The sequence below is a fragment of the Lepidochelys kempii genome, chromosome 20 (assembly GCF_965140285.1).
Source record: "Lepidochelys kempii isolate rLepKem1 chromosome 20, rLepKem1.hap1, whole genome shotgun sequence".
NCBI lineage: Eukaryota > Metazoa > Chordata > Testudines > Cheloniidae > Lepidochelys > Lepidochelys kempii.
Genome location: NC_136399.1, coordinates 22,192,544 through 22,204,299, shown reverse-complemented (window position 1 = coordinate 22,204,299; position 11,756 = coordinate 22,192,544). Strand labels below are relative to the sequence as shown.

Here is an 11,756-nt window from a genome sequence, read left to right as displayed (position 1 = left end):
GAAACCCCTGTGAATGAAAGGCAGTTTATGAGGAATAAAATGAAAGTGATGAGCCCTTCCGTACAGCCCCTCGCACAAGGGGGTTCCAAGCGTGATCGGGCTGGAAACCGATTGTGTTTTGTGAGAGAATTTGAGGGTTTCAAATTTGTTCCCATTCTACATTGGAGTGAGTCAGAGCAGGACCTTGCTTTTCCCCAGCAGAGGTGAGTGCCCAAACCACTGGGTTACTGCGGGGTCTTGTTTTGACCTGAGAAACCTTTCAACCTGTCCTTGAAAAGTTTCGTTGTCTATAAATCAGCATTTTCTGGCAATAAAACTGCCCCGCTCTGCCTCTGGGCACCACTGCCTGTACAAAGGAACCCGGCTGAAATTTTTTAATGTAACCTTCATATTCTTACTCGTAGCAACCTTTGTGCTTCGGACACAAGGCTGACAGGATTTGTGCGTGGGGCTTTTGTTTTCTTCTTAAGGCACCAGTCACCAAATCATGTGAGCCTCCCCAGTTTGATTAAAAAGCAATCAGGGCTTGTCTGCATGGGGAAATTTGACTGGAGTCACTATGTTCCACTGTAGCTCTTTCTGTTAATTTCCTCAGGTGGAAAAACCCTCCCTGTCTCGCCCTCTTCACTGCAGAGAAAAGCTTGAACCAGGTGACCTTTTAAAAGTCCCCATAGCAGGAAGTGAATAAAAACACCCTGCCAAGTATTTATAAAATCTCACGATTTTGAAGCCAATCTCAAGATTTGGTTTGAGGCCCATCGTTATTTTTCACCGGTCAGGGTTGGTATCGCTGCAGTGGCGGAAGCCAGGCAAATAGCCTTCCGAGTTTGCCCAGTTTACGCTTTGCAGCATTTTCTCGGGTCTCTGTTGCTGTCTGGCTATGGGCAGATCCCCTGTTTGTTTGGCGTGGGTCTTACATGAGTGGGGGGCCTAAAAAGTGTGTAAAAATTGGCAGAGGATTTTGGGGTGGGGGCGGGCATTGGGCCTAAGCTACTTTTAGTTCCTTTTTTAAAAATCACCAAGATTGCACGTTGACTGTCTGTAATGTGTGTGTCAGGTATTATCCGCCTCTTACAGAGTGGAGCACACACAGAACCCAGGCGTCCTGGCTTCCAGCCCCTCCCCTAACCACTAGACACCACTCCGCTCCCACCGCTGGAAATAGAACCCAGGAGTCTGGATTCTCCAAGTCCTTTTCTCCACCCCGCCTACGTTGGCTACACCTCTGCAGACTGTCCCCGTCCACCATTTTGGATGCCTTCCATGATTAGCGCAGCAGGGCGGCTTCAAGCATGGCCCCTCCTTAATCCACCCGCCATGTCAGAGGGCATAGGACTGATCATGTGACTGGCTACTATTTCCAGCAATACCAAGGGACCATGTTCTAGTGGTTAAAGTGGGGTGCATGAGCATGGGGGTAGGGTTGTGTACTGGGACTCCTGGGTTCTAGTCCAGCTCTGTGACGGGATCTACTGAGTAAGGCCAGGGCAGCTGGAGCTGGGAGTCAGGACTCCTGGGTTCTAGAGGGGAGTGGGCTCTGGGCGTTAGGATCGGATGGGGCTTGGAAGTCAGGACTCCTGGGTCCTGTGCCACCAGCTGTGTGACCTGAGCCCTTCTCTCTGCCTCATTTTCCCATCTATAAAGTGATGATAACCAAGGCTGCTGTTCTCGCCCCTGCCCCCCCATTGACCCCCACTTCCTTCATCGTGCCCGGCTGGAGCCTCATACCCCAAGATGTCCTGCACGGAGCTGTGCCTGGTACCATCCCTCAGGCCAGGGGCCGTTGGTTGAGGCAGGTAGCCAGATAAGAAACTAGATCCTCAGCTGGCATCAGTCTTTCGTCTCTGTGGACTCTAAGGGAGTGGTGCCAATTGACACCAGGTGATGCCAGTGGCATGATGTGAATTGGGAATCTGGGCCCAGGCTATCTGAGAGCCAGGTCTGACTGCCAGGTAGCTCCAGAGCTGCAAATCCAACCCAACAGCCATGGGGCTGCATACTCAGGGTGAACGGCTCAGTGGTGTTTTCAGCTGGCGCCAGCCAGCCATGCAGAGAGGGAAAGCGGCTGCTGCCAGTCTGCCAGCTGTGCTGCAAAATCCTGCCAGCGGGGGAGCGGGCAAGCAGCACGGGCCCTTAAGGGCTTTCAGGATTTTGCTGCCACAGTCCTGGGCCCTGGCAGCTGTCTGGGACTTGGGCCCTGTGGTCCTGTGTCTCACCAGAAGGGTGCCCCCACCCCCCCACTTAGGAGTTCAGGCTCCCTGGCTCATTTGGGCCTGGCTGTGACTAACCAGGCCCCAGCCAAAAGAGCTAAAGTGAGTTGCTTGCCTCAGAGGCTATGGTGGCCCATCTGCTGGGGGCCAGAATGAACTGCAGCAAGGGGGCCCCTGAGGCAGCAGAATGGGGGGCAGTGGGTAAGAGTTCAATTGCCACCAGCAGCCCCCCCTAGGGCAGACAGGCTCCTGTGTCCCATTCCAGCCCCCCACCAGACGGGCGCCCCCTAGAGGAGAAAGGCTCCGTGCTCTATTTCCCACCCCTCTGAGCCAGCCTTGCTTAGCTGCCCCCCCTCTGGATGGACCCAGGGTTACTTCGCCTGCACCCTGAGCCCCTGGTTGTCGGGTGGGGGGGGCATGGAAGCACCCCATGAGCTCCCCCATCCCCTAAAGGGGCGACCAAGCCTCCACCAATGCCGCTCTGCAGCACCACCAAAGCCAGCTGCAAGCGGGGACATGGGCCAGCTCCCCTGTGCGGGAAGTGGGGTGATGGGGGGGCAGCGACTGCGGCGGGATGGAGTCGGCTGCTGGGAGGTAGGGCAGGTTTCGGGGAGGGGGCAGGAAGGGGATAGGGAAGAGTTTGCTGTGGGTCGGGGGGAGGGGACCTGGGGGGATGAATGCTGGTGGGGGGTGGAGAGGGGGATGGGTGAGCGGTGAGGACTGTTGTTGGGGGTCAGAAAGGCAGGGGTGAGGGGCTGGGCTGGACGGCGGAGTGCCGGGAAACACGCAGGACTCGGAACTCGCCGGCTCCACCTTAAGCGGCCGGGGGAAGGGAGGTTGCGGGCAGCGGCGCCTCCTTAAGCCGCGCGAGGGGCTGCGGGTCCCGGGCGGCGGCGCGTGCGGCGGGGAGGGAGGGGCTCGCGCTGCCTGCCCGGGACCAGCCCGCGCGCCACCGACTCCAGCTGCAGCCGCGGCAGCGCTTGGGGAGCCCGGCCGGGGGATAGCGCTCGGGGAAGGAGGAGCGACTCCGCGCGGGCAGGGGGCGGCGCGCCGAGCCGAGCCGGTGCAGCGGGGAGCGCCAGCGGCGCCGGGACCGTGCAGCCGCCCGCAGAAGGCCCCGCCGAAGGAGCCGGTGCAGCGGGCGCAGCCCCCGGGGGAGGGGAGGCAGAGAAGCGGTAGCGGCCCCGGCCGGGCGAACCAGGAGGCGGCGGCATGGCCGGGCCCCCGCCGCCCCCGCCGGGGCAGGAGGCGCCCCGCTACCAGGAGTGGATCCTGGACACCATCGACTCGCTGCGCTCCCGCAAGGCGCGGCCGGACCTGGAGCGCATCTGCCGCATGGTGCGGCGGAGACACGGGCCGGAGCCCGAGCGCACCCGGGCCGAGCTGGAGAAGCTGATCCAGCAGCGGGCGGTGCTGCGAGTCAGCTACAAAGGCAGCATCTCCTACCGCAACGCCGCCCGCGTCCAGCCGCCCCGCCGGGGGGCCCCGGCGCCGGCCCCGGCCCAGCGCCCCGGGGGCGCCTCCCGCCCGCACCGCGCCTCCCCGCCCGGAGCGTCCCCCGCCGCGCCCCGCTCCACGCGGGCACCGGCTCCCGCCGCGCCCCGCTCCCACCGGGCAGCGCCCCGCGCCGAGCCGCCGCCGCCGCCGCCTCCTCGTAGGACCGGCCGGGAGCGGCCGCCGCCCCCTGCGCCCCCGGCCCCAGAAGAGGAGGCCCCGGAGCGCAGCTCCCCAGTCAGCCTGCGGGAGATCGTGCGCTACCTGGGCGGGGATGGGAGCGCGGCCGGCGGCGGCCGGGTGACCCGCGGCCGAGTCCAGGGGCTGCTGGAGGAGGAAGTGGCCCGCGGGAGGCTGGAAAGGACCCGCTTCGGCAGCATTGCTCTGGCCCGGGCGGAAAGGGGGCCCCAGGGACGCGCCCCCCACGCCAGGGCGCACCGGAGCAAGGTGAGCGCGGGGGAGGGCCTGGGGCAGGTGGCAGGAGGGTCGGGGTGGGGGTGAGCGGCGCCCTGGCGCCCGGAGGGACTGGGAGGGTGAGCGGTGACCGGGGGAAAGGGGCAGTGGCGGGGGTGGGGAAGGCTTGGGCAGGCGGCACGTGAGTACCAGGGTGGGGCGAGGGGGTGCGGTGCCCCGGCCCCGGAGGGGGAGGGGCAGTGTCTGGGGGCGGGGGGAGTGAGCCGTGCCCTGGTGGGGGGAGGGGCAATGTCTGGGAAGGGCGGGGCTGTGTCTGGGGGGGGAGTGAGCGGTGCTCCGGCCCCTGTGGGGGGAGGGGCAGTGAGCAGGGGGCAGTGCCGTGGGCCACAGGGGAGGTTCAGCTCAGAAAAGGGTTGGCTTAGGGGGTGCTTGGGATAGGACCTGAGCGTGGGGTGGAAAGGGCTGCACAAGAAGGTGATGGCTGGAGGGGGGATGCATAGGAAAGGGCTGCACATGGAGTAAAGGGATCGGGGCTGCTTGGGGCAGGGCTGCCAGGGAGTTAGGGGTCAGGCAGTGATCTGGTGCTTGTTTCCAGGGAAGGTGCCCGTGGCCGGGCCCTGGGGCAGCCTCTTTCGCTCCTGTACAGGCACATGCCCGGAGAGTCACAGGATATGCAAGGTGTCAAGAGGCAGGACTGCCTGGGGTGCCATGGGGCATCTGGGGTGGGAGGGACCATGGGCAGTGCCCGTCGAAGGGGCTTAGAATGAAAGCGGCCATGGGAATCGGGTTGGGTGAGGTCCAGGATTGTTCCAGTTTAGGGTACGAGTGCCGCCGTAGTTTCTGATCCGCTGAGGCCTCCTGTCCTGGCAAGGTCCTGGGCGACGATGCCTGCCCTGGCTGTGATGCGTTGGTCTGGACAGTCTGTGTGATGGATGGGTCTGTTCAAACAGCGCTATGCTCACAGCAAAGCATCCAGGAACAACCAACCTGCAAGCTGCTTCCCGGCAACCGTTCGTGGGCGCTGGGCCCCAGCCCTGCCAGACAGCCCCCTGGCAACCAATGCTGGGCCCAGCACAGCCTTATGATAAGAACAGCTTTCCTGGGCCGGCCCAATGGTCCCTCTAGCTCAGTAACCTGTCTTGCAACAGTGACTGTGACCAGAGGGAACGAACAGGACAGGGCAATTAGTGAGTGATCCATCCCTTGTCATCCAGTCCCAACTTCTGGCAGTCAGAGGCTTAGGGACACCCAGAGCATGGGGCTGCCTCCCTGACCATCTTGGCTAATAGCCATTGCTGGATCTATCCCCTATAAACGTATCTCATTCTTTTCTGAGCCCAGTTCCACTTTTGGCCACCACAACACTCCCTGGCCACGAGTTCCACAGGCTGGCTGTGTGTTGTGTGAAGAAGAACTTCTTTGGGTTTGTTTTAAACCTGCTGCCTGTTAATTTCATTGGGCGACCCCTGGTTCTTGTGTTATGCGAAAGGGTCAATAATACTTCTGAATTCACTTTCTCCACGCCACTCCTGGTTGTATAGACCTTTATCATATCCCCCTGAACGGTCCCAGGTGTTTTAATCTGTCATACAGAAGCTGTTTCATCCCCCTAATCATTTTTGTTGCTTTTCTCCAATGCTAATGTATTTTTTTTTTTTTTGAGATGGGGCAACCAAAACTGCATGCCGTATTCAAGGTGTGGGTGCACCATGGATTCATATAGTGGCATTGTGATATTTCCTCTCTTACTGTCTTTCCCTTTGCTAATGGTTCCTAACATGCTGTTAATTTTTTGATGGCCCTGCACACTGAGTGGAAGTTTTCAGAGAACTATTCATGACTCCCCCCAAGATCTTTCTTAAAAAGAAAAGGAGGACTTGTGGCACCTTAGAGACTAATCAATTTATTTGAGCATGAGCTTTCGTGAGCTACAGCTCACTTCATCGGATGCATCATTTTAGATAAGCTATTACCAGCAGGACAGTGGGGTGGGAGGAGGTATTGTTTCATGGTCTCTGTGTATAGAATGTCTTCTGAAGTTTCCACGGCATGCATCCGATGAAGTGAGCTGCAGCTCATGAAAGCTCATGCTCAAATAAATTGGTTAGTCTCTAAGGTGCCACAAGTCCTCCTTTTCTTTTTGCGAATACAGACTAACACGGCTGTTACTCTGAAAGATCTTTCTTGAGTGGTAACAGCTAAGTTAGACCCCATCATTTTGTACATATAGTTGGAATTATGTTTTGCAATGTGCATTACTTTGCATTTATCAACATTGAATTTCATCTGCCATTTTGTTGCCCAATCACCCAGTTTCGTGGGATCCCTTTGTAACTCTTCGCAGTCCACTTTGGACTAAACTACCATGAGTAATTTTGTATCCTCTGCAAACGTTGCCATCTCACTGTTTGCCCCCTTTTTCAGATAATTTCGGAATATGTTGAACAGAATGGGTCCCAGTACAGATCCCTGGGGGACCCCGCTATTTACCACTTTCCATGGTGAAAACTGATCATCTGATCCTATTCTTTGCTTCCCATCTTTTAACAATCCAGGACCCCTGGTGCAGGCCTGCTGGGCAACCCTACAATCTCTGCCTGTGTTTTGGGGGTGCCTGTGTTCTCTTTATGAAGTGCCCAGCACAGTTCTAACTGGGACCTTTGAGCACTACCATAATATAACTATAATGAGAGCACTCCGCACGGGCCTGGCTGGCAGCCCGGCAATAACAAACCAGGCATCTCTGGCATGGCTTCCTCAGGTAGGCAGTCTGCAGGGGGGAGGCCTCTGACGAAGGGAGAGCCAGATCTTGCTGAAGAACTTGGACTTTCGCTCTGTTTTTGCTGCGGTGGTTGTAAAAGAACAAAGGGGGGGTATATTTTCTATTTCTATTTTTTTTAAACCATTTTTGTTCCTTTTAAAAGCAGAAGGGTGCGGGGGTGTAATTATCTTCTAAATCCTAATGAGCTATTTTAACAGGCTCTGTTAAAACTAAATTGGGAGCTCCTGGTTTTGCTTCAGACATTTTTTTTGTTTGAGTTGGATTAGTGCCTAGATGCCCCAGCTGAGATGGGCGGGGGCCCCTTCGGGCTGGGTGCGGCAGGGGCCCCCATCTGAGATTAGGGACCCACCATTGTGCAGAGTGTTGCACAGGCATGTGGCAAGAGAGAGAGTGTTCCTGCCCCAGAGAATTTATAATCTAGACAGACAAAGGAAGGATTATCCCTGTTTTACAGCTGGAGAAACTGAGGCAGAGAGCAGGGCAGTGACTTGCCCAAGGCCGCCCGACAGGCCAGTTTCAGAGTTGGGAATAGAGCCCAGGTCTCCTGACTCCTAGGCTGGTGCCACATACATTGGACCATGCTGCCTCTGACCCATCTCAACATGAGCTTTGGGCGTAAAGTTAAGGTGACCAGATGTCCCGTTTTTAAAGGGACAGTCCCGTTTTTTGGGACTTTTCCTTATATGGGCGCCTACTACCCCCCACTCCATCCCGATTTTTCACAGTTGCTATCTGGTCACCCTTTGTTTACAACAAACTCTTCCCCAGTCCAGTGCTGCCACAGTCAAAGTGGTCCTGGTGCTTCTAGGAGTGGGTCCAACTGGACGTGTGCCCGGTAGTCTGCTCCGGCAGAGGGGTCTCCGTGGCAGCTGGCGCTCTCCAGGAGGAAGTCTCTTTTGATGAGGTAGTCTGGTAGCCCAGCAGCTTCCTGTTTGAGGGTCGATTTTTATGCTGTGACCAACTCGCTGTGGTTAGATGCTTAGCCCTGTACCCTAAGAGTCGCCTAACACTAGAGCAGGCAGGGTGCTGGAGAAGGGAGTATGGGGACTGGAATAGTGGGGGTGGAGAGCTGCAGGTTGGGATCAAGGGGCACCACCAGAGCTGGGGTGGGGATCCAAATTTGGACTAGCAGGAGGCTCCAGGCAGGATTGAGGGGCATTGGCAGAGCTGATGTGGGCGTGGAGCCCAGGGCTGGGTTAGCAGGGGGTCCCGAGTCAGGGAGAGTGGCTAGATGGGGCCCAATGGTGGGTAAAACCAGGAGCCCCAGCCTTGCCCAGAAGATGCCTTGTGCAGGGCACAGGGGAGCAGCTTCCTGGGGTCTCTAACTCTGGATTCTTGGTGCCCGCAGAAGGCCGGGGAGGAGCCATCGGAGGAGAAGGGGGAGGAGGAAGAGGAGGATGACGAGGCCTCCACCATGTCGGAGGGCTCCGAGGCTCCGGACTACGAGGGGGCGGGCGCCGGGGCTGGGTTGGAGAGTGACGGCAAAGCAGCCCCCGCCGAGCAGAGCCAGATGAACGGGGACTGTAAGGACAGCAGGCGTGGTGGGAAGGACTGTCCTGCGGGGGGTGGCCACACCAGGGACTTGCACCCCCCGGACGAGCACTCCCCGGACAAGGGCTCCGAGCGCCCCCACCGCGAAGGCAGCGAGAGGTGTCATGCCAAGGCCTGCTCCCCTGGGGAGAGCGCCTGCCAGCAGTTCGGGATGGGCAAGAAGGAAGGGGGCTCCTACGGGCAGCCAGACAGAGCAGGTATCGGATTGGGGAGACTCCAGGGGCTGAAATTTCTCTTAGGGAAAGGGGGTAAGGGGAAACCAAGGGTCTATGGGCGGGGGCGGGGAAGGGTGAGACTGGTGAGGTGCAGTGGCTGAGATCACCTGTGAAATGAGTTTGGCAGGTCTCAGCCTTGGGGATGTTGTGAAATTCCGCTGTGCTGGCTGTGTCTGCGTTCGGGAGACAGCTCTGGAACTGGAATATCCAGGGGGCTGCAAGACATGATTGAGGAGCATCGGAAGAGCTGTGGGAAGGGGGAGCCCAGGGCCGGGATAGCAGAGGCTTGCGGGTCAGCATCGAGGAGCATCAGCAGAACTTTAGGGGCGGGAGGAAAACCAGGACAATGGGACAAGATTGAGGGGTATCAGTCGGGCTGGAGGACATCAGGGGAGCCAGGGCCTGCGGGGGGCTGGTTTCCTCATGTTCCACGGGGAGGTGAAAGCCCTGTCTGTGATTGTGCCGGGCCTGACATCTCTCTCTCGTTCTCTCCTGCTTGCAGTCTCTCCAGCCGTCGCGGGCGCGGACCCCCCTGTGCCCTTGTCCCCCGGGCGGCCAGGCATCCAGGCAGCGGACGGGACACCGTTCAGCTGCGTGTAAGTCCTGCGCTCGTTGACTTCTTGCCTGCCCGTCCGCCTTGCTGCCACCAGGAGGATCTCCCTCTGCACAGCGCCAGGGCTGGTATTTAGTCTGTGAGCCCTGTGTGAGCAAGTCAGGCTCTAAAATGTCCCCCATCCCCATGGCTAACAACCCACTCTCTCCCACTTCACCCCCGGCGGCTGGGTCCTTAAATCTCCACATGTGACATGTTTCCCTGCTGCTTCCCCCAGCGACTCCCAGCTGCACCAGTGCCCCACCCCAGTGGGAGCCTCCAGGGCCTGCCACCCCCATGGCATGGGCGAAGCCCTCCATGCTCTGGCAGCTCCCCCATTCCCTTCCTGCCTCCATTAACCCTTGGCTGCCTGGAGACCCCTGTTGCAGAGAGGGACTGGCTCCCAGCCCCCTCCCCTTGAGATGTCAGGGGACTCCCCCCAGTGTGGGAGGGGATGGGGCAGGGGAGTTCAGACCTGGTGATGAAGGCAGGGTGTGGGCTGTGTCTGCCTGGGAGATGAGGGTTGTGGCCAGGATCCTGATGGCTCTGTTCCCCTTTCCCCCCCGCCCAGCTCGGTGAAGAAGGAGAAGCCCTCGGACCCCGTGGAGTGGACAGTGATGGACGTGGTGGATTATTTCACAGAGGCTGGATTTGCAGAGCAGGCGTTGGCCTTTCAGGAGCAGGTCAGTGCAGGGCTGATGGATCCCTCCTGAAAGTGTGGGGGGGAGGGGCTTGAGGCCCCACCCCCTCTGTGGCCCCACCCCTTCCCCTGAGGACCTGCCCCCCAGCCAAGCCTGGAGGTGGCAGGCCCTGAGAGCAGTCCCGGTCCATGTCCCAGGACAGGTGGAGGGTCCGCAGCTCCCCACAGCTGCTCGTGCGGCTTTTACCCTGACCTGGCTCTGGCTACAGGCCTGGCCTGGGGGTGGGGCCTCGGGGGCTGAAGAGCTGCAGCTGGGCCTTGATAACAGCTCCCTGGGCACAGACCCTCCATTTGCCCTGGGCGGGGGGCTTAAGGGGTGGGGACACGGGTTGGGTGCTGCTCTCGGGGGGGCCCCCCCCCACTCCAGGCAGGTGGAGGGTCTGCAGTTCCCCACAGTTGCCCGGGCTCCCGGGGCCGCTCTTACCTGGCTGGGCTCCAGCTTCTGGCCTGGTCGGGGGGGGCCGGGCCCGTGGTGGAAAAGTGGATGGGCCTGGGCCCCTCCCGTTCTGGCGCCCCTGGGTCAGTGCTCAGGGGTGGGGGCAGCTGCCAGCTCGGAGGCAGGGAGCATTGTGTGGAGAGAACCAGTCCCCTAGAGGAGAAAGGCCCCGTGTCCCGTTCCCCAGCCCTGTTAACCCTTCCTCCGTTGTCCCTCGCAGGAGATCGACGGGAAGTCCCTGCTGCTCATGCAGCGCACAGACGTCCTGACTGGGCTGTCCATCCGCCTGGGCCCCGCGCTGAAGATCTACGAGTACCACATCAAGGTGCTGCAGCAGAGCCATTTCGAGGAGGACGAGGTGGATTCCTTCCTGGGCTGAGCAGGGAGACAGGGGGGTCGCAGCTGGGGCCAAGCGGGACTGTGCCAGCAGCTGCTGCCTCCTGCCGGGCCCCTCCCTGCCTGCTGCACCCCTTCCCCGGGTGTCTCGGGAATCAGCCCTCCCAGCATCCCTCTATCTCCATGGAAACGGATGATGGGGGGGTGTCCATCAGCCTGGGGGCTTTTGGTGCAGGGGGGAAGAGAGCCAGGAAAGGACCCTGGCATCCTAGCTGCATCCTCCCCCCTCTCGTGATTAACCCCCAAGTGGCTGGGGAGGGGTAGAAAACCTGCAGTGGGGAGGGAGTGAAGGCGTAGGATTCGGAGGAGGGGTTTACAGGGGTGTTTTTTGGGGGGAGGGGGGAATCCGTGCCCAGCACTGCCCCCCACCCCCCCGCTCCTCCATTGTGTGTTTATTCCCTTGGTTAGTCTCACATCGTAGCATCGTTGGCCATTTCAAGCTGGGGGCAGGTGGGAGAGGTGGATTTTTTCGCTCATTTCGTGCCCAGGAGATGTCTGAGGACTTTGGTGGGGGCCTCTTTTAGCTCTCCTCCCCGCCCTGACTCAGGACATGGCACTCTGGTTTGATCTCCCCTCACCCCCAACATCTAGTCTCCCTGCTTTCCGGATGGGGTGGGGCAGGGATTTTTTGGGGGTGGGTGGGGCACTGGGGGGTGCCCTGCATCAGGGGAAGGTTTTAACAGGGGATCCTTTTTATTCTCTGGTTGGGCAGGGGGGTAAAATTGTTTTTTTTTTTTTTTGGTTTGTTTTTTTACATATCAATGGATGCTACCCAGAGTCAGTCGCTTTTTAATATCGCACCCTCCCCTCCCCCCACCTTCCTTTTTTTAAAATAAAAAAATATATCTTAAAAACAAGAGAAACACCAATCGGTTAATATTTCTGGACCCTTTCAGGATGGGAGGGGGAGGGCAGAGCTTAGGACAGCCGAGAGATGAGTTGTGTCTAAAGAGAGGTGCTTTTGGG

At 59.2% G+C, this 11,756-nt stretch overlaps 1 protein-coding gene across 1 annotated transcript; it reads left to right on the top strand.

Annotated features, from left to right (window-relative positions):
• The first annotated feature begins 3,100 nt into the window (after positions 1–3,100).
• On the top strand, positions 3,101–11,543 carry SAMD1 (sterile alpha motif domain containing 1). The gene is made up of 5 exons (XM_073318771.2): positions 3,101–4,151; positions 8,249–8,648; positions 9,169–9,262; positions 9,830–9,941; positions 10,615–11,543. Exons 1-5 carry the CDS (start codon positions 3,423–3,425, stop codon positions 10,771–10,773), a joined length of 1,494 nt encoding a protein of 497 aa, XP_073174872.1. The 5' UTR covers positions 3,101–3,422; the 3' UTR covers positions 10,774–11,543.
• The last annotated feature ends 213 nt before the right edge of the window (positions 11,544–11,756 follow it).

Bases quoted from the DNA above. Each gene is read 5' to 3' on its own strand.
- SAMD1 (XM_073318771.2), top strand. From the start codon at position 3,423: ATGGCCGGGCCCCCGCCGCCCCCGCCGGGGCAGGAGGCGCCCCGCTAC. The intron at 4,152-8,248 runs GTGAGCGCGGGG...TGGTGCCCGCAG, and splicing joins CCAGGGCGCACCGGAGCAAG to AAGGCCGGGGAGGAGCCATC. The intron at 9,263-9,829 runs GTAAGTCCTGCG...CCCCCCGCCCAG, and splicing joins GGGACACCGTTCAGCTGCGT to CTCGGTGAAGAAGGAGAAGC.